Source organism: Chrysochloris asiatica, unplaced genomic scaffold, assembly GCF_000296735.1.
Source record: "Chrysochloris asiatica unplaced genomic scaffold, ChrAsi1.0 scaffold00324, whole genome shotgun sequence".
Taxonomy (NCBI): Eukaryota; Metazoa; Chordata; class Mammalia; order Afrosoricida; family Chrysochloridae; genus Chrysochloris; species Chrysochloris asiatica.
In genome coordinates, this window is record NW_006408842.1 from 454,438 (window position 1) to 481,292 (window position 26,855).

At 41.3% G+C, this 26,855-nt stretch overlaps 1 protein-coding gene across 1 annotated transcript in view; it reads right to left on the minus strand.

Annotated features, from left to right (window-relative positions):
* ADAMTS12 (ADAM metallopeptidase with thrombospondin type 1 motif, 12) overlaps positions 1 to 26,855 on the minus strand; it is a 571,713-nt gene that overhangs the window by 166,233 nt on the left and 378,625 nt on the right. The window contains exons 13-14 of the mRNA XM_006875388.1: positions 22,164 to 22,297; positions 11,830 to 11,950 (exon numbers count right to left, since the gene is read on the minus strand). Coding sequence (XP_006875450.1) covers positions 11,830 to 11,950; positions 22,164 to 22,297 — 255 coding nt within the window. The remainder of the gene's footprint in view (positions 1 to 11,829; positions 11,951 to 22,163; positions 22,298 to 26,855) is intronic.

The following is a 26,855-nucleotide window of genomic DNA, read 5'->3' on the forward strand; positions in this document are numbered from 1 at the left end:
GCTCCGCGGGAGAAAGATGAGGCTTTCTACTCCCGTAAAGATTTACACCCTCAGAAACCCTGTACAGGGTCACTATGGGTCGGAACCGACTCGTGGCACTTAACAACAACAACAACAACATATGCATGCAAAAGATAGACAGTGAATAAGAAAGACCGTAGAAGAGTTGATGCTTTTGAGTTATGATGTTGGAGGAAAATATTGAAAGTGCCATGGGCTGCCAAAAGAACCAACAGATCCATTTTGGAAGAAGTGTAGCCAGAGTGCTCCTTGGAGGCCAAGATGGCCAAACTTCGTCTCATACTTCGGGCATATTGTCAGGAGGAACCAATCACTGGAGAAGGATATCATGTTTGGTAAGGCGGAGGGTCAGAGAAAAAGAGGAAGACCCCCATCGAGATGGATTGGCCAAGTGGCAGCATCGATGGACTCAAGTGTGGCAACAGTAGTGAGTTTGGCCCAGGATCGGGCAATGTTTTGTTTTGCTGTGCATAAGTTCGCTATGAGTTGGGACCGACTGGATGGCACCTAACAACAACAACGACCAACTTCTTTAGTCTGAAACTGATCAAACATGCAATCAAGGTGCATTGATAATTACTGGTGATTGGGATGCAAGTTGAAAACAGAAAGGATCAGGAGTTAGATAATTTGGCTTTTGTGATAGAAACGATGCTGGATATTGTATGACAATTTTACAGAACAACCACTTCTTCATTGAAATACTTTTCAACAACATAAAAGATCATTATTATACAAGTGGATCTTGCCAGATGGAACACAGGAGAATCAAATTGACTACATCTGCGGAAAGACACCATGGAGAAACTGAATATCATTAGCCAAAACAAGACCTGGTACTAACTGTGGAACAGACCATCAATTGCTCATATCCAAGTATAAGTTAAACCTGAAAAAAATTATGAGCTCGTGAGAGTCAAAATACAACTTTAAGTATATCTCACCTGAATTTAGAGGTCATCTCAAGAACAGATTTGACACACTGAACATTAATGACTAAAGACCAGAAGAGTTGTGGATGGCATCGTAAATGAAGAAAACAAAAGGTCATTAAAAACAGAAAACAAAGCAGAGCCCAAGTGGATGTCTAAAGAGACTCAAAATTTGCTCTTGAATGTAGAGTGGCTAAAGTTATAGAAGAAATGATGTATTAAAGGAGTTGAACATATTATAAAGAGCAGCTTGATAAAAAGAGAAAATCATAATAAAATATGGCTAACATTGAGAAGAATGGAAATTCCAGAACACTTCATTGTGCTCCTGTGGAACCTGTACATAAATGAAGAGGCAGTTGCTGGAACAGAATGAGGATTTGGAAATAGAAAAGGTGTGTGTGTCAGTGTTGTACCCTTTCACCATACTTATCCAATCTGTATGCTGAGAAAAACAATCTAGAAGCTGGACTACATGCAGAAAAACATGGCATCAAGATTGGAGAAAGGCTCATTAATAACCTGCAGTGTGCAGATGACAGAACCTGGCTTGCTGAAAGTGTAGAGAACTTGAGGCACTTGCTGAGTAGGATCAGAGACTACAGCCTACAGTATGGGTTACAACGCAATGTAAAGAAAACAAAAATCCTCACAACTGTATCAATGAACAACATCACAATAAATAGAGAAACATTGACACTGTCAAGTATTTCATTTTACTTGGATCCCCATCAATGTTCACCGAAGCAGTAGTCATGAACTCAAATGATGTACTGTAATGGGCAAACCTGATGTACAAGATCCTTTACAGTTAAGGAGCAGAAATGGCAGTTTAAGGACTAAGGTATTTTCAGAATGTGAAATCTGGACCATGAATAAGAAACACAGTAGATAAAAAGGATGCATTTGAATTATAATGTTGGCCAACAATATTTAAAGTAGAATGAACAGTCAGAAGAACTAATGTATCTTGGAAGAAGTATAGCCAGAATATTCCTTGGTGGTGGTGGTGGTGTTTATGTGTTCTGGAGTCAATTCTGACTCATAGTGACCCTGCATAGGGTTTCTGAGGCTGTAAATCTTTATGGGAGCAGAAAACCTCATCTTTCTCTCACAGAATGGCTGGTAGTTTCAACCTTGAGTTCAGCAGCCTGACTCATAACCACTTAGCTACCAGAGCTCCTTGGAATACTGCTTAGAAAGGAGAATTATGAGACTTCGTCTCATGTACTCTGGACATATCATCAAGTGGTACCAGGCCCTGGAAAAGGACATCATGTTTGATGAAGTAGAGTAGAGGGTCAGGGAGAAAAAGCAAGACACTTAACGATATGAATTGATATGGTGACTGCAACAATTGTGAGGATGACGCAGGATGGAGCAATGTTCTGTTGTACACAGGGTCACTCACTATGAGTTGGAATCAACTAGATAGCACTTAACAACCAAAAGAGTTACAATCACTCTATTATAGGCATTAAATTTACTAATTAGATATGTGTCTACACATAAATAAATATTAAAAGATGAATTTTATATGAAAATTGTTCTTGATTCATAAGGAGTTTTTTTTGGAAAACAAAGTCAGAGAAGTATTCTAATTATGATTAAATAAAGGAGAAAGGAATGGCGACTGGCAGGCTGGGCACTTAGTTAAGAAACCCAATTAGTCATATGCGATCCTCAGGACACTCAGAAAATGTGAACTCTTGTTTTTAGGTGGGAAAAATGGTAAACACAAAGCAGATCAGAGCAGTGTGAGCAAGACCAGAAGTTGGGTTAGTGGACACATGGCCTGATGTTGACCCATTCTAGAGAACGTACCTAAGGGTAGAGGAGTTTTCCAGAGTGGAGGTTTTAAGAAGTTAGTGGGTAAGCCGAAGCTGCTAAAATTCATCAGGAAACACCTAACTGAAAGTAAAGTGACAGCGAATCCAGGGGATGAGGCAATGGAAAGCAAAGCAAGGACCAGGAAATCGTACACTAGAGGGTCAGTGTTCTAAGTCAAAAAGACGGAGTCACAAAACGTTAAACTCTAGATCAAAGTTCTGGGTCCTCAGCACCAAGCCCAAGGCCTCTTTGGAAGAACAGAGCATAATTATATACCTGCTTCCTTCCGAAATAGGCTTTTATTTAATTTCTACCCTAGGGCCAAGAATGGTATAAAACACTCAGATGGTGTAATACAGAGAAGGCAGTAAATGAATAACGAATCCCTGTTCATTATTTTATCCATTGTGTCAACTAGTTGATGCTCAACAATATGTTTCTCATGAGACTGAATAAATGATTGAAGCAGACTATTCTTAGTGTCTATAAGGTACAGGGAATCCATGTCTCTTCTAGTCTTTATAAGTCTCATCAAATGATTGGGTGGGACCATGCAAATATTAATTGTAAAAACTAATAGTGTAGACGTAATGGTTAAAAGTGGGAGGGAGAGAGTTAATCCTTTATATATGAAAGGTGCAATGGCTAGAAGAGCCAAGCATGGCCTGTGATAGAGAGAATTATTTAATATGTCTGTTATATTCATAGTCTTTGTAACTCCCACCAAATGGTTGGATGTTGTTGTTGTTGTTGAGTGCCATCGAGTCGGGTCCGACCCATAGCGACCCTGTACAGGGTTTCCGAGGGTGTAAATCTTTACGGGAGTAGAAAGCCTCATCTTTCTCCCGCGGAGCGGCTGGTAGTTTCGAACCGCTGACCTTAAGGTTCGCAGTCCGATTCGTAACCACTACGCTACCAGATGGGATCATGCAAATAGGGTGTATGACACTCTAATGTAGATGGGTCCATTCATCATCCCACTAGGTTTAAAGTAAGCCATCTCAGAAGTAGGAATGGAGAATCTCGTGACCATCAAGAAAAAAGAGCTTTGAACAGAGCCTGTCTTTTGGACCCTGAGATCCTCACTTGGAGAAGTGAAAGCAGCAGAACCAAGAACAGAATACATAGCAGAGTGGTGAACTTCCTGATGCACAAAGCAATAAAGCAGAGTGCCTTTGTGCAGGAGACTGGCTTGCAGAATGAAGTGTCCTTTGAACATTTACTGACAGTACCAAAGGAGCTTTGTAACATTTGCCCAAGCTGGGCAGAAGCCAAGAGGCACTTCTGACCAAAAGGACTGTAGTCTGAACCTAAATTGTACCATTAGCTTCCCTAATAAACTCGACGATCATGAGTATTGTCTGTGAGGTCTGTGTGGCCATTGCAACAGAATTGAACACAACAGAAAAACAGAGTGCCATGGTGTCAGAATCGAATAAAGAAGGTTGGAAGGTGGAGGAATGTCAGACCTCTGACTCAGAAACTGACCTTGGGCTATTCATTCTCCTCTATCCCCCTTATGAAGCTGGAGGAGGTCAGACACCACCTCCATGACATTTTCACAGTTGGTGTCAGCAGCAGGATTTGTTGCAATGACTCCAGACCCATGGGAGCATGGGGTTTTGTAAGAGAAGTCATTAAGGGGCATGGGAGGTGAAACCTTTGATTCTTAGATGGTTACTTTAGTTGTTATTGCCTGTAATAGCTGAAAAGGGTATAAAAGATGTAATACTGCAGTTTCTGGAAGGAAAGCAGCCTCTTCTGTATTGGCTTGGGGAAAATCCAGGCTAGTTAAACAAAATGACTGATAAGGGTCAGAGCCAACTGGACATACCCTGCCAGAGACCTAAGGCCATATGCATATGAACGGGAGACATTCCAATGCAGAAGAGAAGACTGAATTTGAGTGTTCAAAAATGGGCAACTTACACAATAAAACATTAATAAAAAAGGAGGGGCACTGTATTAAGGTTATTTGTTTATGTAACTGTACTCTGGATAAACGTTTCTCTTCCCTAATGTAAAATAGGTGCACATATGTGATGTAAATCAATACTGTGAATTACGATTACTGAGTGCTTGTAAGCCCATCTTCAACCTATACTTTATTGGGTTTGCTAGAAGGGGCATTAGAGTTTATCTGGAAAGAAGGGGCTTTTGTTTTAAGCCAGTAGCTTGAGTGTGGCACTGTGGGTTAATACACTGGGCTGTAAGATAAGTTTGAAATGCAAGATAGGCAGTTCAAGCTCATCAACTGCTCCTCAGAAACCCTATACAGGGTCCCTATGTGTTGGAACCAACTCAAAGGCACTTAACAACAACAACTCAGAACCTTCAGAATCAGGAAAACTGCATTTGAAAAGAGATGTAGACCCACCCAGAACAGCTGAGACAACAAGAGATTTACATTTGAAAGAAAATAACACAAATGACTCTTTAGCTTTTTGAATTTCAAACAGGCAGTTTGCCATTGGATACAGGAAATGTCTGTGCCCATTAGAGAAAATGCCCTTCCAGGACAGAAAGTTAAAGGGAGCTGGCAAGCAGACAACCTGGTATGCTCACTGTGGTGACCACCTGGGTCCACTTGATGAGTGGGAAGTGCAGCAATGCAGAGACTGGCTGAGTCTAGACATGTTCCACTGACAGCCTGATCCACAGAGGCCAGAGATGAGAGAGAGGAAATGCTGGATGGTCTAAGATTAGGGAGGTGTGTGGATTTCTGAATGCAAGGAGGTGTGTGCGAATGCACAAGCTTGCAGCTGGCACCCATTTAACCCAGAAAGAATGGCTAAGACTGAGTTGGACAGAACCAAATAAATTAAGAGAATGATGTTTGACACTGAGCTGGTGTAAATTGCTACAATTTGCTATCTTGCTTTGGACTGGACTCTGCTTATCCATGCAGGTGTTCAAAGTTCCAATTGGAATGAAGAGTCATCAGATCAAGGAAAATGCTTGTCTCCTCAGAGAACTGGGTTGATAGGAAATGAGTAATTTGGAAATTGGCTACCTAAAATTGAGAGAGATAAAGGCACCATGTGACTGACTTACTTTCATGGGTGTGCTTAGTCTCAGAATGAGGGACAAGGGAGAACTCCCACCAAAATGTTGGGTCTGGCTAAGAGAAGGTGGGAGATGCTTTTAGGATTATATGTTAAGTTGTGACTGATAGTTAAAAGGGTTAATTGTGATTGTAAAAACGAATTGTATCAGATGTAACTGCAAAAGAGTGGTGGGTGGGGGAGTTAATCCTTCGTATATGCAAAGGTGCAATGGCTAAAAGCATCAACAGTCAGGGGGACAGGGAATTATTTAATATGTCTTTAATAGCCATAGTCTTATTGTGGCTCTGTAGGATAAGCTCTGGACCACGAAGTCAGTTTAAACTGCAAGGTTGGTGGATCAAATCCACCAACCCTCATAATAACCCTATACAGGGTTGTTATAAGTCAGAACTGACTTGACAGCACTAATCAAAAACAACAACAACAACAACAACAAAGTCTTTGTAACTCCTACTATATGGGGATCCTAGCAATAGAGTGCACGAAACTCTAACATGGGGAGTGGTTAGTTTTGCCATCCTGATAGGTTTAAAATGAGCCATCTCATAAGCAGGCACAGGGACTATCAGGACCATCAAGAAAGAAGAGCCACAAATGGAGCTCATCTTTTGGTTCCTGAGACCACTGAGTGGAGAAGGAGCAGTGGCAGCGGTTAAACCAAGAATATGAGACAAAGTAGAGTGGTGGACATCAGTCTGTGAAGCAATTAAAGCTGAGTGCCTTTGGGCAGGAGGCTGGCTTGCAGAATGGGGTGCCCTTTGGACATTTATTGACAGTGCTAAAGGAGCTTTGTAACATTTGCCCAATCAGGAGAGAGGTCAAGGCGCCATGTGACTGAGACGCTTAGTACCAGAAAGGGAAGCATGCCTGCAGAAATGTCTAAGAAAAGGCATTCCTGACCTGATCCTGAACTGTACCTTGTTAACTTTCCTAATAAACCCCATTGTTTATGAGCTCTGTGTGGCCATGTCTATGGATTATTGACTCCAACAGAAAAGTACAGTGCTGTGGGAGGAATAGTTGGTGTCAGAATACGATAAAGGAGGTGGGAAGGTGGAGGCAATTCTGACCTCTGCCTCAAAGGAATCAACCTTGAGCTGGTGATTCTCCTCTTTCCCCCTTGTGAAACCTCAGGAGATCAGACGTCGCCTCCATGCCATTTTCCTAACATAACGCACTGGACTCTGGCCCAAGTGAAAACTTACAGATATTTGTAGCCATAGTGAGCATGGCATCACAGCTAGATGCCAATTCTTTTCATTTTGGGGAGAACCTACAATATGATGGGCTTTGTGTTCCCAATGACCCTAATGATGCTACCATCTAATGGGTTAAAAAGAACAGAATGATGGGGCCTTACCAAGGATCATAGATGCAGACAACTTCTGGAAACTGTCCAACTTCCACATTTACATATCAACAAGCATATGATCAGCCCTGGGGTCAGTAGGCAGGAGCAGGTGACACACCTCATACAGGGTCAAACAGGGACTCATAAGTGAATGTCTGGAGTGGTGACTTCTCCAGTGTCAGTGTCATCTAGACCAGGATCTGGTGTCTTACTCCCAAATCTGTATGGCTTCCTGTTCTCTTACCTCTCTCTCTCTCTACACCACACACACACACCAGCAGGAAAGAAAAAAAGAAACGGGAAAAAACGGATTTGGATATTTCATGCCTCCGCAGTAAAATAGAGCCCTGGTGTGGTGCTCTAGGGCAAGCACTGGACTGCTATCTAAAAGGTCAGTATTTAAAACCTACCAGCTGCTCTTTGGAAACCATATATAGAGTCAGAACCAACTCGATGGCACTTAACAACAACAACAAGAGGTTGAGGAGCTGACTCAATGACAGTTATAAAACAACCATAATAGTGAAAGGCAAGTAGCCGTGGAGGGAGAAAGGTCTGACCATCATAAATGTATTTAATGCAGACTTTTTTCAAGTACATTTGATAATTGTTTATGTTTTGAACCACTCAGTTACGTCAAGAGCCAAAGTAAAGTCGGAAGGGAAAGGAAGAACTCAAATAGAAGCCAGAGGTCATTCTGGCCACGCAAGGTTTGAAGGAATTTTATTTTTGTCTGGTGTTTGGTCATATATTCCTGCTACTCTCTAGTCACAGAATTACTTTACCACAAATGCTAGCCCACACCTGCTGCCCAGGTTCAGTGTTTTCCACTGTGGTCTGATGGTTACTTATTCCTTCAGAAAGGAGATGCTGGGTTTTCATTTATGGTCCTGAGTTATGAATAAAGACAACCAGGCTCTGGGGATCTGATACAGGAACACTAGAATAACAAAACCATCTCCAAACAACACAATTCCCCATGTAGCTTCTGTAAAACTCTGTTCTGAAAATGAGCCTGCATAAGAACCCTGCCAGGGGCTGCTGGGTGCAAAGGAAATGCCCTCTGGACCAATGAGATGGAGTTACATGTGATCTCACTATCACTTGCCATAGAAACCAGCTGGGTGCAAAAAAGAGAACAGGCATTTTAGGGAATTCATGACAAGGAGAAGGACTGGAATTTAGGAATTTATGCCTCAGTCAGAAAGTAAGCCAAGTCCATCTTGCAAAAGAGTTAAAAAATAGTACGGCTAAACTATAGGCAGGGCAACAAGAAGAAAAACATAATCAAGGACTAAGCCCTCAATACAAGTGGGGAACTGTTAACAATTTGGCTTCCAAAGGAGCATGGAAACAGTATTAAGAAAAAATTCTTTTCACCTAAATGTTTTAATTAAATTAATTAAATGTATTTAATATCCCCTAAGTTCAAACTCACCAGTTGTTCCTTGGAAACCCTATACAGGGTCATTTATGAGTTGGAACCGACTTGACAGCCCTTAACAAGAAGAAGTTTGTATATAGTCTGACTATACAGACTATGTTTGGTGATTTGGAAATTGGGGCAGTGGGGGTGGGGAGGAGATGCCTTTTACAAAGCATAAAAGCTCAGCCTGCCTTCCACTTATAATTTCATAGAAATGGAATGAAATATATGATACAAATATAAGCAGCAACACAAGAAAGCATGCATACATTGGCTACATACATGCATACAATTGTTTCAGTATTTTCATGCAAATAACATGTGCCTTATATGTACTACACATCCCTCCTGCGTTAGTTTCTGATGCACATTATGATCATTAGATACTGAAAATGTTAAGTGGGGAAGATTCAAGGGTTGCATCGGTGTAACCACTATGTTAAGGAGGTCTGATAGCATACACATCAGGCTGCTAATCTCAAGGTCAGAAGTTTGAAACTACCAGTGGTTCTGTAGTAAAAAGATGAGGCTTTCTGCTCCTATAAAGATTTACAGCCTCAGAAACCCTTTATGGGGTCACTATGAGTTGGAACTGACTCCACGGCATATAACTACTAACTATATATAACTACTAACATCACGAGTCTGAGATATGAACACCATAGTCAAAAACCTGAAACATAATTGTCAAAAGACTTGTTATAATTCCAGTAACTACGGCCACATATTTAATGTGGAATAAATTCATATTTATAAAACATGAGACTAAACACCTTTAGCTATCAAATGGATTAGTTTTCAGCTTAAAACACAGTAGGGTTATCTTGCACATCCCTAATAAGTGATTCAAGAGCATTTTTCATCCAGAATAGAGCAATAAATTAAGATGACAGCACTAATCAAAAACAACAACAACAACAACACACATCCCTAATAAGTGATTCAAGAGCATTTTTCATCCAGAATAGAGCAATAAGTTAAGAACATCAAATACAAACACCTAATGAGAATTCTGAAGGGCTGTGCATTTCACCATTTCACTTTGTTAATTCAGTACTCAAAGATGAGAAAGTAGGGATGAGAATGAATCAATTTTAGTCCAGACACTATTATGTTCACTGGTGTTGTTAAATGTTGTCTATTGAGTTCTGACTCACAGCAAACCTGGATAAGGTTTCTGAGGAGTGACTGGTGAATTTGAACCACTGACCTTGTGGTTAGCAGTTCAGAGCTTATCCTACAGAGCCATACGAGGACTCTATGACATTTCCTATGGAACAATCAGTTATTTAATCAGTTGAAGAGCATGCCGGGTACTCAGGATACTCTTTAACGTCATCCTGGGTAGCATGCAGGTGGCTCTGCTTTTCCCAAAGCACACAGACAGTATTTGTACCACTACACTTAATTGCCTCCTTCACTTCTCATTGTGAACATCACCTCTGGGTAGCAGATATATTGCCCTTCCCCTCACTGTAGTGAACACTAGGCTCCAAATCCCCATCATCTCTCCTTGGAGTCCATGGTGCCAGAGAGAAGAACCCCAGCCACTAAAGTAGACTCAACGAATGTTTGTTGGAGTTGACATAATCAGGCTAGGAAAGTTCAGATGCATACGTTCTAACAGTAACTGACTTGATGATACATCCTTCTTGGCTGCTTTCCTTCCCATTTGACATCCCCAATGTCCAACTTCTAATTCCCAGAATCCTCTCCCAACTCAATGATTTATATTTGAATTCTTGTCTCAGGCTACTTCTGGCAGAACCCAACCCTGAAGATACCCTGAGGTGTACTTATTATCTCCAGGCCTAACTTAGTGTTTCTTCTAAAATTATGTTGTTGTTGTTGTTAGGTGCCATCGAGTCAGTACCGACTCATATGAAACACTGCCTGATCCTGGGCCAACCTTACTATTGTTGCCACACTTGAGCCCATTGATGCTGCCACTTTGCCAATCCACCTCACTAGGGATCTTACTCTTTTTCTCTGACACTTCACCTTACCAAACATGATATCCATCTCCAGTGACTGGTCCCTCCTGACAATATGTCCGAAGTATAAGTTTGGCTAAAACTATACCAACTACAAATCATGGTTGATGCTAAGATACTAAGAGAACTATTTTAACTATAGGCAGATGGGTTCTGGGGTCAGAGTTGATCTGGGGTAATGGTGGACTCTTAGCTCCCTCAATATCAATAGTACAACGTTGCACAAATAACTTTGTAAATGGTAGGTACAAGAAAGGAACGATAGGGTGTAGGCAAGAAGGGAGAAGTGAGGTGACAGAAGTCACCTTGTTCTTGTTGTGTGCTGTCAAGTCGGTTCCAACTCAGTGACCCTGTATAGGGTCTTCCGAGAGTGGTTGGTGGGTTTGGACTGCAGTTACCAGTCCAGTACTAATCCTACAGCAGGACTCAGAAGTTCCACAGAGAGCCATTATGTGGGGAACCCATTCAGGGACAGTTTTAGAATAACAATGAGCTGAAGGGAACTTGGCATGCCTCTCACTTGACCTGTGGGCACACCCCAGTTTTTCTCTTTACTTTCAGAATCTCATTCTGGTTTCTATGTCCTTACTTGTGGAATCCAGCCCTTCTGTCTGCATCCTTCTACACTATTCTCTTCTTTCCCACAGTTTTCCATCCAGTCTTATGTCATTGATCCTCCACCCTCAAGTTCCTTTCAAAGGGGATGTCTACTAAGGGCTTACAGCTTTGTACCTGATCTCCTTGCAAACACTCAGACATTTTTACATCCTCCTTTTCAGTGTACAAGAGTCCCAGTGGCAGAGTGAGTAAAAGTGTTGGTCTGCTAACCCCAAGGTGGGTGATTAGAACCCACCAGCAGCTCCAAGTGAGAAAGATAAGACTTTCTGCTCCCACAAACGCTGACAGTCTTGGCAACTGTAAGGAGCAGTTCTACTCTGACCAATAGCATCATTATGACTTGGGATCAATGGGAGAGCAGTGGATTTTTTTCAATGTGGGGCTTCCTATAATTGCTTAGCAACCAACAGCTTTACGAAAACTGCCAAGAAGCCCTTATCTCTTGATAGGGAAGGTGAAGTTCCATTTTGAATTCTATAAAAGTCACAACCCATCTGAGAAAAAAAAAAACTCATAGCAATCAATGATTCCTTCAGCTTATCTTACATTCCCCATCTCCTACTATTTAGAGGATTTGTTTTGGTGTTACCAGATCCTTCTTTCTGTTTAAATATCTTCCGGACAGTGTGGCAGGCAGAGCCATCTCCAAGACACACGCCGCAGCGATCCTCCGTGGCATTGGACTCTATCTCATAGTCACAGCCGACCATCTGTGGGGAAAAGAGGTTGAGGGTGAATGACAGACAGGAGATGTCCCACCTGCCTTAGATCTTTGCCTTCTCTTTTCCTCTCTTACTCTTTATTAAGGTGGAAAACCAAAAAACACCAAATCTATTGCAGTCGAGTCAATTCAGACTCATAACAACCTAACAGGACAAGTTGAACGGCCCCAGAGGGTTTCCGAGGCTGTAAGTCTTTACAGAAGCAGACGGTCACATCTTTCTTCCATGGATCAGCTGGTGGGTTTGAACCACTGACCTATCACTTGGCAGTTGAGCACTTAATCACCACACCATCAGGATCCTTATAAAAGTTAATCATGTTGGGGGAAAGGACTATTTTCATTAGTTACATTCCCTGGCTAGCACTACGAAAAGGAGCTACTTTGCCCTTGTATTTGGGTGGAAATGCAAGATAGAAATACAAGGTGCAAATACAAGGGTAAATTTTCCTTTCCCTAGTGGTGGGGCATTGTGGGATAAGTGCAGAACCACAAGGTTGGCAGTTCAAATTCACAACTGCTCCTCAGAACCCTATGCTGGGTCCTATGAGTCAGAACTGACTCAATGGCACTTGACAACAACAACAACAACAAGCGGTAGCCAGAATATCCACCAATGTTAAAGAAACATTTGCCTACAGGTGAGAGAAGTACATATTGAGTGCCCTCAATGTCCCTGAAGTTCCAAAAAGTTAACTATTAAAATGTCTTTGAAATAGAGTTGGTGGAACATCATTTCCCTTTTAGATGTATAAACTTCAAGGCCCTTGATTTCCCAGGGGTAATGTGATTAGTCCACCTGTAATTTGAATGGTCAATACCTCTGTAATGCCCATTGGGAATATTCTTCCTGAATCCTGTCTCAGGGCAGCAGGTGAACCAGCTGCTGTTGGAGATGATTATGCATTAAATTATATCTCCCCTCCAAAAACAGTTTGGAATCTTAACCCCACACCAGCAGCCCTGATGCCATAGTGAGTTAGGAGTTGGGCTGCTAACCACAAAGCCAGAAGTTCAAATCCATCAGCTGCTCCACAGAAGAAAGATGAGGCTTTCTTCTCCCATGAAGATTTACAACCTAGGAAACCCTAGGCTGTCTAAGGCTTGCTATGAGTCAGAATCAACTCAACAGCAAGCAACAGCAACCCCCTTACCTACAGATGTAATCTTGTTCAGAAATAAGTTTCTTTATGTGAATGAGGTCAACCCAAGTAGGATAGTTCTAAATCTAATAGGCTTTTCCCCTTACATTTGGGTAAAATTTTTCAGAATTGGTTTTCGATTCAGCATTTCTTATGCATTTAGATTTGTGACATTGATTGTAATCCCCACAATTTAAACAGCTCTTTTTCCACTTCCTTTTTGTGTTTACCACTTCACTCTGTCCTTCCCTAACCCTTCCGTCTTTCTCAGCCTTATTCCTGGGCAAATGCTACCCCTTTGATCTCAAATGGTTGATTGTTCTAAGGAGTATATATATACCTGGTGTTATAGCAGCAGCAAAGAAATCAAACGATGCATTGCATTAGGCAAATCTGCTGCACAAGACCTTTTTAAAGTATTGATGAGCAAAGATGTCAGCTTGAGGACTAAGATGTACCTGACCCAAGCCATGTTATTTTCAGTAACCTCATTTGCATGTGAAAGCTGAACAGTGAATAAGGAAGACCATAGAAGAATTGATGCATTTGAGTTATGGTATTGGAGGAGAATATTGAAAGTACCATGGGCTGCCAAAAGAACCAATAGATCCGTTTTGGAAGAAGTGCAGCCAGAGTGCTCCTTGGAGGCCAAGATGGCCAAACTTTGTCTTTCATACTTCAGACAAATTGTTAGGAGGGACCAGTTGCTTGAGAAGGATATCATGTTTGGTAAGATGGGGGTCAGAGAAAAAGAGGAAGCCCCCCCAGAGAGATGGTTTGGCCAAGTGGCAGCATCAATGGGCTCAAGTGTGGCAACAATTGTGAGGTTGGCCCAGGATCAGGCAGTGTTTTGTTCTGTTGTGCATAGGGTCGCTCTGAGTCAGTAGTGACTCGATGACACCTAACAACAACAATTGTTGTTAAGTGCTGTTGAGTCAGTTCCAGTCCACAGAAACCCTGCATAGGGTTTCTGAGGAGTGGCTGGTAAGCTTGAACTGCCAAGCTTATGGTTCAAGTTGATGTTGTAGTTCAGCGCATTAGCCCACAGCACTATACCAGGACTCTGTTCACCTTATTTTGTTGTTTAGTGCCATCAAGTCGATTCTGACCCATAACAACCCTGTATAGGGTTTCCAAGGAGCATCTGGTGAGCTTAAACTGCTGACCTTGCAGTTCAAATGGCTTTGCAGTCTGGCGCATTAACCCACAACGCCACACCAGGACTCCGTTCACCTTACAGGCCTGGCTAATGTTTGGCTGAAAGTTGAGCCATGGGGTGATCTTTTAAAATTTAATCACTTCTTTAAGTTATAAACGGAAACAACCTTGACTTGAACTTATAGCTTCAACGTCTTTAAGAAAATACATTTCTGTTCTTTAAAGGTCCCCACTTGTAGTCTTTTCATTACAGAGGCACTACAAAACTAAGAAGACAAAATAATTGCCAGTGAGTTGATTCCAATTCAGAGTGATCCTGCTAGCTTAATGCTGAGAATATTCCAGTTTCATGAGGGATGAAATCTTCAGGCCCTTTGGAGCATCCTACAACCTCAACCCCAGCGTGAAATCCCTCTTAATGGAGAAGAAGACCTGGTTATTTTTCTTGACCAGGACTCATCTTGCTTCTCAGGATTATGTCCAATTGTCCTCCGGAATCATCATCTTTCTCTCTCCATTGGTTCCTTTACTTCCATTTGCCAACATGACCAACTCTTTCCCACCCAAAATTCCCAGCCAAGGAGCAATGAAACGCAGGATGTTCTGCAACATCAGGTACCAAAGAATTGTAGCACTTAGGCTGAAATTTTTGAAATATGGCTTATTGTCTGCTGGTGACTGATAGGTGGCATCAGTTGAAGCTCTCTGATGCTTGTTTTCTTCTATGGTCTGTGCCCATATCCTCATTTCAGTGCTAAAGTAAAAGGGAAAACATCATATTGTATCAGTCCTATTTTTCCTTTCTGTTTAGGAAGAAGTATACGATGCAAGTAAGTTTGTTTTTTCTTCTTCTCAAAGATCTTTTGTTTTGTTTTTTAAAATATTAAAGACACCCAAATCTACTACTAGAAGGAATGGTCTGAGTCTTTCAATTCACTGTCTACTAGATAAACAGAGAATGAATGCTCATGAATAGAAAACAGCTTCATTCCTCGGGTTAACTGTTTCTAATTTTTCTTGTGGTTGTTAAGCGCCATCAAGTCAGTTCAAACTCATAGAGACCCTGCACTAGGTTTCAAAGGAGTTGGTCGGTTTGAACTGCCAACCTTGCAGTCAGCAGTTCAGTGCTTACTTATCTTACAGAACCATACCAGGATTCTTAATTTCCCTTGTTCTTGTTAAGTGTGTCGAATTGGTTCTGACACATATAATAACCCTGTATAGGGTTCTCAGAAGAGGCTGTGGAGTTGAACTTCAAACCTTGTTGTTAGCAGTCAAGTGCTTATCATACAGCACCTTACCAGAACTCTACTAATTCATTTCTTGACCTACTTAAGTTTAAAAAAAAGTGTAATCATGCTAATTACACTGGGGGAAAAAAGTTGTCTAGATGTATGTCTTCAGTGGTTATGAGGAAAATGCCAAACCTTCACAAGCGATACGTTTGTTATGCCTGAGTATCCTCTAATAAGCTGACCTTTAATAAATCATATTCCTACTGACCTTCATGTTTCACAGGTTTGGAATGAGGCCATGGAAACTTACTCTGAGGTTTCATATTAATTTTATTTAATCTATACCTGGTGGGGAAGAGATAAAAATATGTGAACAATAAACGAAAGAAAGCCAGAAAAGCAAACACCTGAAGTCTGAGTTTGTCTCCTTGATGAGGTGGTTATGTTTTTCCAACATTTGCCTGCATGCCTGGGGGTGGGGCTTACACACACATGTATGTCCCTAAGTCACAGAATAGTAAATGGGTTTCTGTGGAGACCTCAATCAATGTGCTTCTCCTATCAGCTGTACACAGGGCAATCAAAACAAAATGAAATCTACAACACAAGGGCAATCAAAACAAAATGAAATCTACAAATCTATGAAGGGGTGGAGGTGGGAGCAGCAGTGGTTCAGTGGCGGAATTCTTGCCCTTCATGAGGGAGACCCAGATTCAATTCCGGGCCAATGCACATCACATGCAGCCACTAGCCACACATCTGTGGATGCTTCTGTGTTGCCAGGATGCAGAACAAGTTTCAGTGGAGCTTCCTGAATTAGATCTATTAGGAAGAAAAGCCTGCCATTCTAATTCTGGATTGCAGCCAATGAAAACTCTATGCATCACCATAGTTGGCTCTAATCTCATGTCAGGCAGTGTTGAACAATAACAATATGAAGGTCTCAACCAGGCTTCCTTGTTGCATATAAGCCATAAGGAGAAAAAAAAAATCAACAGATGTCACTGTCCTCTTCCATACATGTATTCTGGGGACAGCGGCCCCAAGAATACAGCCTCTCTGCCTTCAGTGGCATCAGAGGTGGCGCTTCTATCATTAACAACTGTGGACAATGGCTCTGGAGGGGCTCTTCTTGGATGTGACTGTTAGGTGTCTAGGCAGCCACTCTTCTGAAAAAAAACATGCCTGTTACCCACAGTATCATTGGTTCACAGCCTGTCATTTTGTCTGTGCAGAGCACATGATCTTGAATTCTACTCAGAAAAAGAAGGGTTCAGCCTTTGACCAAGCATTTAGCTCTAAGTGAGTGAATGATTCATACATATTCTTACCCGCTCTTGTTTTTTGCTTATGAGCAAACATTGTTTTAGTTTACAAGTTCTTCAATGACTAAGAACTGAAATACCATCACCTCATTCTAAAGCCTTTTGGAAAAAGTAGAGACTGGGAAGGAACCTGGTTCAAGGAAGAGATTCATCTGTGGTTAATGAAATTTTAATGTTGAAAATAACTATGTTTAACTGAAATAACAGGGAAAGGATATTGCCATTTAGCAAATAAGACACAGTAGCAGCATTAGGCTTTCTTATCATAACTTTTCAAAGTAGGTTTTTAAAGTGAGTTGAATCGTGGCCCTGCAAAAGATTAAAATTGTAACCCCTGGTATTTGTGAACTTCATCTTGTTTGTTAACAGAGTCCTTACAAATGTAATCAAGTTAAGATGAAGCCATCCTGGAATAGGTTGTTGTTGTTAAGTGTTATCAAGTTGGTTTTGACTCATAGTGATGCAGTATAGGTTTTCCAAGGAGTGACTGGTGGGTTTGAGCCACCAACCTTGTGGTTAGCAGCCCAGTATTTATCCTACAGCACCATACCAGGACTCCATCCTGAAAGAAGGTGGGCCTTAAATCCAATGACTGGGGTTCTTATAAAAAGGGAGAGATTGGAAACAGAGATACCACACAGAGGGACGATGGCTATGAGAAGACAGAGGTAGAAACTGGAGTGATGCAGGTGTAATAAGCCAAGGAATGACAAGAAGTGCTGGTAATGACCAGACACTAGAAAAAAATCCAGAAAAATTCTTCCCTAGTCGGAGGGCACGTGGTGTTGGCAGTACCTTCATTTCAGACTTCTAGCCTCCAGAACTGTAGGAGAGAAATCCTTCTTTTAAGTCATCCATTTTGTGGCAGTTTATTAGAAAAGACCCTGGATAAAGTAAGTAGTTCAATGCTTGACTGCTAGCTACAAGATTGGCAGTTTGAACCATAGAAGATAGGCCTAGAGTTTTGTTTTCAAAAGGTCACAGCATGGGCTCGCCATGAGTCCGAAGTGATTCACACACAACTGACAATAGGAAACTAGTAGACTATCTTGTTGCTCATTTAAGACAGGGAACACATTCAGAGAGGCTAGGTTGCTTTCCCAGGCTGACACCCCACAGTCTGTTCAATGTTCCTGTTTCACTCTTCCATGTACCCCTGCCCACTGCTCTCAATGTAGTGTCCAACATCCATTGTCCAACTTCCACATACCCTACCATATCTCTTGCTGTTTCTCCAGTCACACTGTCCTTCTCATTCCTCTGTGCCCTCGACATGTGGATCCCTTGAAGTAGAAATCCTCCTCCACAGTTAGCTTATATACTGGCCCATAAAGTTCACTCACACAGTAAATCATACAGGGCACCTTCCCCAAACTTTGCTGGTGGGCAAGGAATCCACAGGGCAATCTATATACTGTTCTTGAGAACACTGATGGGTTGAAGGTCCCAAGAGCTCTGCTAGACTCCTTGCCAGGGTTTCTAACCAAACTGCTTGTCATCTGCTCCTGGATAGATATTATGGATTGAATTGTATCTCTCCCCCCAAAGATGGTGAAGTCCCAACACCTGAACTGGAGAATGTGTCCTTGGTTAAAGAAACAGGGATTTTCTTTGTAGATGTTAAGGAAGGTATGCCACAGTAGGGTAAGTCAAAGCTTAATCCCTTCTGTGTGGGTGACTTCTTATAACAGAGGATAGATGTGGAAGCAGTCACACACAGGAGGAAGAGACCAGGTGAGGACCTGCCTGAAGCCAAGGAATGCCATGAAGCTGAAAGAGGCAAGGAAGGAACTTCCTTCAGGACAAGGAAGAGAAGGCACCAGCCTGCTGCTGTGGTGAAATTCACAAAGGTGAATATTTATTTTAAGAAATACATTGGAAACTAGTTGTGAGATCAAAAGCATAGTGATTGAGGCTCATTTGACACCAGGTGTCTGGGATGAGAGGTTGGTGGAAGACGACGGGGAAGTCGGGGAGCAGCTGATGCTTAGACCATGGTACATAGGCTGTTTGAGAAATCTATTAAACTAGAGTTGTGCTGACTGGGAGACGAAGGAAAAGTTAAGTAACTGAAAATCAGAGAACTGGCTATGAGGAGGTATCAGAGTCATGCTACAGAGCTGTGAGAGTCTGCACATATATGTAAAAGCTTATTCTATATCATGTTGCTGTTGCTAAGTGTCGTGGAATCGGTTCTGATATTTAGTGATCCTAAAGCGTAGTGGTTACGACTCGGGCTGTGAACCTTAAGGTCAGCGGTTTGAAACTACCAGCCGCTCCGCGGGAGAAAGATAAGGCTTTCTACTCCCGTAAAGATTTACACCCTCGGAAACTCTGTACAGGGTCGCTATGGGTCGGAACCGACTTAATGGTACTTAACAACAACAACAACAATGTACAACAGAACGAAATACTGCCTGGTACTGCAGCATGCTCACAATCACTGGTTTGCTTGAATCCACTGTTGTTCCCACGGTATCAGTCTTTCTTGGTATGGATCTTCCTCTTTTTCCCTCTACTTCTCCAGGGTCTGCCCCATCCTGATAACATATCTAAAGTAAATGGGATGAAGTCATACTTGCGATGAAAAATGTCACGTTGTTACATGTCATCAAGTCCATTCCAGTTCATGGCAACCCTATACATGGTTTCCGAGGAGAAGCTAGTGGGTTTAAACAATCAACCTTATGATTTGCAGTCCAGTTTTTATACTACAGACATTTTTAGGTTTATACATGACAGTTTTGGACTTACCAGAAGTCCAAAACTGTCATATTGTTGTTGTTAGGTGCCATTGGATCTGTACTGACTCATAGTGACCCTATGCACAATAGAACAAAACACACTATGCAGTCTAGGAGCCAAGGTCCCTGGAACCATCAAGGAAGAAGAGCGGAGAGTGGGACCCTACCCAGAGAAGCAGTGATGCCAGAGATGGAGGCTGAGATGATGATGTGGAGAGATGGAATAGTTGGGGACTTTAGACCCAGAAAGGGAGAGGAACTATGTGCTGATGACCGGGAGGCAAGCTTGCAGGGTATCCACTTTGGTTGGTTAATGATGCATGAAGGGGATTGTAACCATGGCAATGGAACAATATACAATAGGATGACTGTAAAGCTAATGTTCACCCATGTAAACTATCACGAAATTCACAATAAAACATTAAAAAAAAAAAAAGAATGAAACACTGCCCAGTCCTGGGCCAACCTCACAATTGCTGCTACTCTTGAGCCCACTGATGCTGCCACTTTGCCAACACATCTTGCTGGTGGTCTTCCTCTTTTTTTTCTGACCCTCCTCGTTACCAGACATGGTATCCTCGTCATGCGACTGGTCATAGCTGATAATATGTCCAAAGTATGAGAGACGAAGTCTGGCCATAATGGCTTCAGAGGAGCACACTGGCTGTACTTCTTCCAACACAGATCTGTTTGTTCTTTTGGCAGCCCATGGTACTTTTAATATTTTCCTCCAACATCATAACTCTAATGCCTCAATTCTTCTATGGCCTTCCTTGTTCACTGGCCAATTTTTGCATGCGTATGAGGTTGAAAATACCATGGCTTGGGTCAGGCACACCTTAGTCCTCAAGCTGACATCTTTGCTTTTCAACACTTTAAAAAGATCTTGTGCAGCAGATTCACCCAATGCAATATGTCATTTGATTTCTTGACTGCTGCCTCCATGAGTGGTGATGGTTGATCCAAGAAAAATAAAGTATTTGACAACTTCAATCTTTTCTCCATTGAGAAGGCAGATCTTCCCCAGTTGCATTTTGAGTGCCTTCCAACCTGAGGGGCTCATTTTCTGGCACTATATCTGGCAGTGTTTCTCTGCTATTCATAAGTTTGCAGTGACTAAATATTCAGAAGTAGTTCATCTCTCCTTTTTCCTAGTCTGTCTTTGTTTGGAAGCTCATCTGAAATCTGTCCACCATGGGTGACCCTGCTGGTATTTAAAATACCCATGGCATAGCTTCCAGAATCACAGCAACATACAAGAAACCACAATACGACAAACTGACAGACGAGTGGTGGAAAAATGCCATGTATATTATTAAAAATGATGTTCCCTGAAAAATTAAACCTGTGTCTCTGATAAACAAACTTACCATTTACATTTAGACCAGCTTAAGTTAAAAAGAAAAATAATAAGTTGAAGGAAGAGATGGAAGGTGCAAAGAGTTAGTTCCTGGAACAAATTTCAGCTCTGATCAGGGCACAGTGATATCCTTGACAAGGGAATCGACAGACCTAACGCACCAAAATGTTGGCAAATACTGTCATTTCACAGATCACTGAAGACCTCAACAAAATGCAAATATTTTCATATACATAAGGAAGATGGATTAGAAAGCAATGTGCATACATACTTTAATGATGGTGTATTTATTTCAGTACATATTTCAATTTCTTTGGATAAAAGAAATAGTCGGTGAATAAAAAGTAAGAGAGACAAAGATATCTATAACCTGGATCATTGAAATATAAATTGTATTTAGGCTATTAAGTAAATTTGGATTAACATCAATTTTTGTCAGTTTCACCCACTGTACCACCTGGGATCTTTACTTAGCAAGCCAGATCTAAGTAGTTTATATAAATATAGAATTAACTAATGGATTCAATGTGACATATCTGGAAAAACTTCACAGAAATGACAAAAACTAGGTTTCAGCTACCTGTCATAGCATCTCTCTTCCTTCCAAGATCATATTGATAATCACTGCCAGATTCAACCTCAATACGCTCTATACAAATTGTTCATTTTATTTTGCCTCAAACTCAGCCACTGTCTTGGCAAGTCCCTGGGTAGTTCACATAGTTAACACACTTGCCTTCTAACCAAAAGGTTGGAGTTTTGAGTCCACCCAGAGGTTTCTCAGAAGTTAGGCCTCCATTAGCCAGTGAAAACCAAATTCTAACTCAAACACACATGGGATCGCCATGCGTCAAAATGGGCTAAATGGTAATTAGTACTGCTTAGATGACAAGCAAGCAATAAAGAATTTACCACCACTGAAATCCTCTGGATTGCCATTTCCTAATAAGCCTCAATTAATTTGATTTTTCTTCAGTTTGACCATGCTTCATGCCTAAAATAACATCGTAGAACACATCAACCAACCAAACAATGATGATAGCAATGAGGACAAAACTCTTCAAATCTGACTTTGATGAACAGGGAGAAGTCTAGTGTGTTGGTCTCTTAAACTGCATATAAAAACCAGTACCAGCTATTGAAATGCTGTGAAAGAAAGGGCCTAGAATGTCTGGCTTCTTGGATTCATAAAAATCATGGTTTTATAAAGTTGTAGATTAAGGAAACATACCCAATACCTTACATATGCCATTAATACAGACATTTCTGCTGTTGCCTCCTTCAAAGCAAGGGGTACCATCAATGACAGCATCCAGCATTTTCTCAGAAAACTGGCCATCTATGGGTCGGCAGTAGAGCTCACAAGGATGTGCTGAAGGGGAAGAAAACATGAAAAATCCTTGCAATCTAGGTTTTGAACTCAGTGTTCTTTCCTTATGATTCCTCTGTACTCATGACCCCCCGCCCCCCCCCCCCCAGTTTTCATTTAATCTGGTGACACCATTTTTACCTCCATGACACATGCTGAAATATAGGTCTATTTTTCTCATTTCAGTTAAAACATTTTACAATGAATTAAATTTGGAAGATCACTTTAAACCGTGATGCCTTCTGTTATGACCTTTCGATCCAATACCAAACTGCTTATAAAAATAAGGCACTGATAAACAAGCAAACATATAGAAATCTGGAGTCCTGGTACAGTTCTGTAGGATACGCACTCTACTGCAAGGTCAGTTTGAACATCAAGGTTGGCAGTTCAAATCCACCAGTTGCTCCTCTCCTCGGAAATCCTATATAGGGTCTCCATGAGTTGGAACTGACTTGATGGCACTTAACAACAACAACATAGAAATAAAAGATTATTACTGTGGCTATCAGGAAAAGGAGGGAAGGGGATGGGGGATTTTTGCTTAGGGGACACTGAGTTTATAATTGTTGTTGTTGTTAAGTGCCATCGAGTCGGTTCCGACCCACAACCCTGAACAGGGTTTCCGAGGGTGTAAATCTTTACGGGAGTAGAAAGCCTCATCTTTCTCCCGCGGAGCAGCTGGTAGTTTATAGTATTAGTGTTTAAATAATTTGGAAAAGGATAGCAACAAAGCCTTTATAATATGAAGAATGCAATCCGTGTCACTGAATTGTACATGTGGAAATGATTGACTTGGTGAAGGTTTTATGTATATTTTCAAAACAATTAAAACAAACAAACAAACGCCCAACACATTAAGTACAGTATCACTGTTATTACTGTTGAATGCTGTCAAGTTGGTTCTGACTCATAGCAACCCTCCACACCAGACACTTCCACAACGTCATTAGTATAATAAAATGTTTTAACAAAGATACTGTTGTATCATAAATGAAATAGTCAATATTTTTTTAAAAAAGTAAGGCATTGAGCATCTGGGGTTAACCTAGAACATAAGTAAAAGCATCCAGTGATACCAGACCCCAGGCAAGCATGACAGTTGTCCAGTGTTTGCAGTAAAGTGAACAGACTTGCAAAGGGGACACTTCCCTTCTCAAAAAGCCACCACTTGCATCACAACCATTATAACCCTGTTGACAACAGGTCTTTTTCCTTATTCTCATCAATAGAATCCCTGTTGATGCAGTGGCTAAGTGCTGGGCTGTTAACTAAATGGCCAGTTGCTCCACAGGAGAAGGATCGGGCAATCTGATCCCATAAAAATTACTGGATCAACCTGACAAAAAATACTAATGGAAAATCTTCAGATAGAGCCCAACAACAGATGACAGCAACCTGAAATGACTACACATGACAATATCATCTGAAAGTCAATTCAGATATTGAAGTATCCAAAGTAAAACATATCTTCAAGACTGAAAATAGGGAACCAGAGATATCAAATTTTAAGGAAGACAATTCCAAAGTAAAAAGAGGGAATAGTGTATTTATAGATCTTCCAGACAGAGAGGAAGTTAAGCAGATTTCAAGAGAGAACAAACTGTTTAAAATTGGAAATAACCTAGTACACATGTTACTTGGGTGAAGGGGAAGACAATAAACAATAAAAGGGAGGTTGGCAAAATATGATGGAGGCATGGCAGGGCACTGGGATGCGAGCAAGAGTTAAAGGCAACAGAGGTAAATATTGTCATGTATACAATCCTACAGTAATAGTAACCCAGAAGTAGATGCATACGAAAGCTGCACAGTAAATAAGAAAGACCATAGAAGAACTGATGCTTTTGAGTTATGGTGTTAGAGGAGAATATTAAAAGTGCTATGGGCTGCCAAAAGAACCAACAGATCTGTGATGGAAGAAGTGCAGTCAGTACTCCTTGGAAGCCAGGATGGCCAAACTTTGTCTTTCATACTTCAGACATATTTGTCAGGAGGGACCAGTCACTGGAGAAGGATATCATGTTTGGTAAGGTGGAAGGTCAGAGAAAAAGAAGTCCCCCAGTGAGATGGATTGAAAAGTGGCAGCATCAGTGGGCTCAAGCATGGCAACAGTAGTGAGGTGAGACCAGGATTGGGCAGTGTTTTGTTCTGCTGTTCATAAGGTTACTATGAGTTGGTATCGAATTGATGGCACCTAACAACAACAGGAGTAGAAGTATGAATTGACATGTAGGTTGAATAGGTGTGGGAGAGTGAGTAGGTGCAAACAAACAAATACACATAGGTTTGACAGAGGATTTTTATGCAGGGGTACTGACCTTTGCTACAAACATTTCCATGAATGTATTATAGTATGAGGGGAGCAAAGTTATAAACATTTCTTAGATATAACCAATCACCTTGAGAGAAGGAGTCATTGGTCTAGGGCTCAGGACCGTCGTGTCAGGGGACACCAAACTCAATTGACATAGCATAGTCCACAGAGGCAACGTTCTATATTCTACTTTGCTGAGTAGAGACGGAAGTTTTAAAAGCCCATGAAAAGCTATCTAAGCAACTATTGTTCTTTCCTTGTCTGGTGGAAACAAAAGTCATGACAATCAAAGACAGATGGAAACACATAGCTCACTGGACAAATGGACCAAATGAACATCAATGTCCATGACCCTGAGACCAGACTAGATGATGCCTGGCTACTACTACCAGCTGGGGATCACATTAGAAGGTAGTAGATAAGAGTGGGAGAAAATGTAGACCACAACTCAAAATCATAAGACAGACAAGATTGACTAGTCACATAAAGTCTACTGAAACCCCCAAGACTACGGCCCTTAGTCTGGAACTGAACTCACCTCCATGGCTCAATTTTCAGCCAAACAATAGGTCTATATGGGCAACAATAAGACAAGTGAGACATGCACACCTCAGAACAATAAACTATTTAAGATCAAAAGGGTAGCATTTACCTATCTACCAAAAGGGCAGAGTTTGGAAGAAATAGGAAAAAAGAAGGGATGGAAACAAGAAATAAGAGAAGTGAGATAAACGATGTTATATTAAGGGGATTGGAATCAATGAGATGAAACAAAATGTGTGTTAATTATTGAATGTGAAACTGATCGTCTACTCTGAGCTTTTACTCAACTCACAATTAAAAGTTTGAAATACAAACTGCAGGCTTGGAAATCCTTTGGGAACATTTCTACTCCGTTCTATAGTGTTGTTATGAGTTAAAGCTGACTTGATGGCAGTGGGTTATTCAAGTCCAAGAGATTCTTGGCCACTATAACTTACAATATACAATGACTGGAAGAGATCTGTATTTGTGCCCATTCCAAAGAGAGATAACCCAACAGAATACAGAAATCATTGGACAATATCATTGATATCCATCCCATGCGAGTAAAGTTATACTAAAGGTAATACAAAAATTATGTATGGCTCACTGTAGCCATACTTTGATAGACAACTTCCAGAGGTTCAAGGCAGATTCAGAAGAGGATGTGGAATGAGAGACATCATTGCTGATGTCAGATGGATCTTGGCTGACAGCAGGGAATACTAGAAAGATGTTGACCGGTGCTTTATTGACCACGCAAAGTCTTTCAATTGTGTGGATCATGACAAACTTTGGACAACATTCCACCACTCGTCTGTCACTTTGTCATAGTGTGGTGACTTGGAAGTTGCTGTGATTCTGAAAGCTATGCCACCGGTATTTTAAATACCAGCAGGGTCACCCATGGTGGACAGGTTTCAGATGAGCTTCGAGACAAAGACAGACTAGGAAGAAAGAATGATGAACCACTTCCGAATACGTAGTCACTGAAAACCTTATCAACAGCAGAGAAACACTGTCAGATATAGTACCGGGAAATGAGTCGCTCAGGTTGGAAGGCACTCAAAATGTGACTGGGGAAGAGCTGCCTCCTCAAATTAGAGTTGACCATGATAATGCGAATGGAGTAAAGCCCGTGGGACCTTCATTTGTTGATGGGGCACAACTCAAAACTAAGAGAAACAGCTGTAAACCTCCTTTGAAAATCGGATCATGGGATGTACGAAGTACGAATATGGGAAAAATGGAAGTTGTCAAAAATGAAATGGAATGCATAAACATCAATATCTTAGGTATTAGTGAGCTGAAAGGGCTGGTATTGGGAAGGTGGAGGGTCAGAGAAAAAGATGAAGACCCCCAACGAGATGGATTGGTCAAGTGGCAGAATTGATGGACTCAAGCGTGGCAACAGTAGTGAGGTTGTCCCAGGATCGGGTAGTGCTTTGTTCTGTTGTGCATAAAGTCATGATTAGTCAGTACTGACTCGATGGCACCTAACAACAACAATGGACAACACTGCAAAGTATGAGTATTCCTGAACAGTTAATTGTGCTCATAAGGAAGCTGTACATAGACCAAGAGGCAGTTGTTCAAACAGAACAAGGGAACACTGAATGGTTTAAAATTAGCAAAGGTGTGCACCAGGGTTGTATTCTTTCACCATATTTATTCAATCTGTATGCTGAACAAATAATCAGAGAAGCTGGATTATATGAAGAA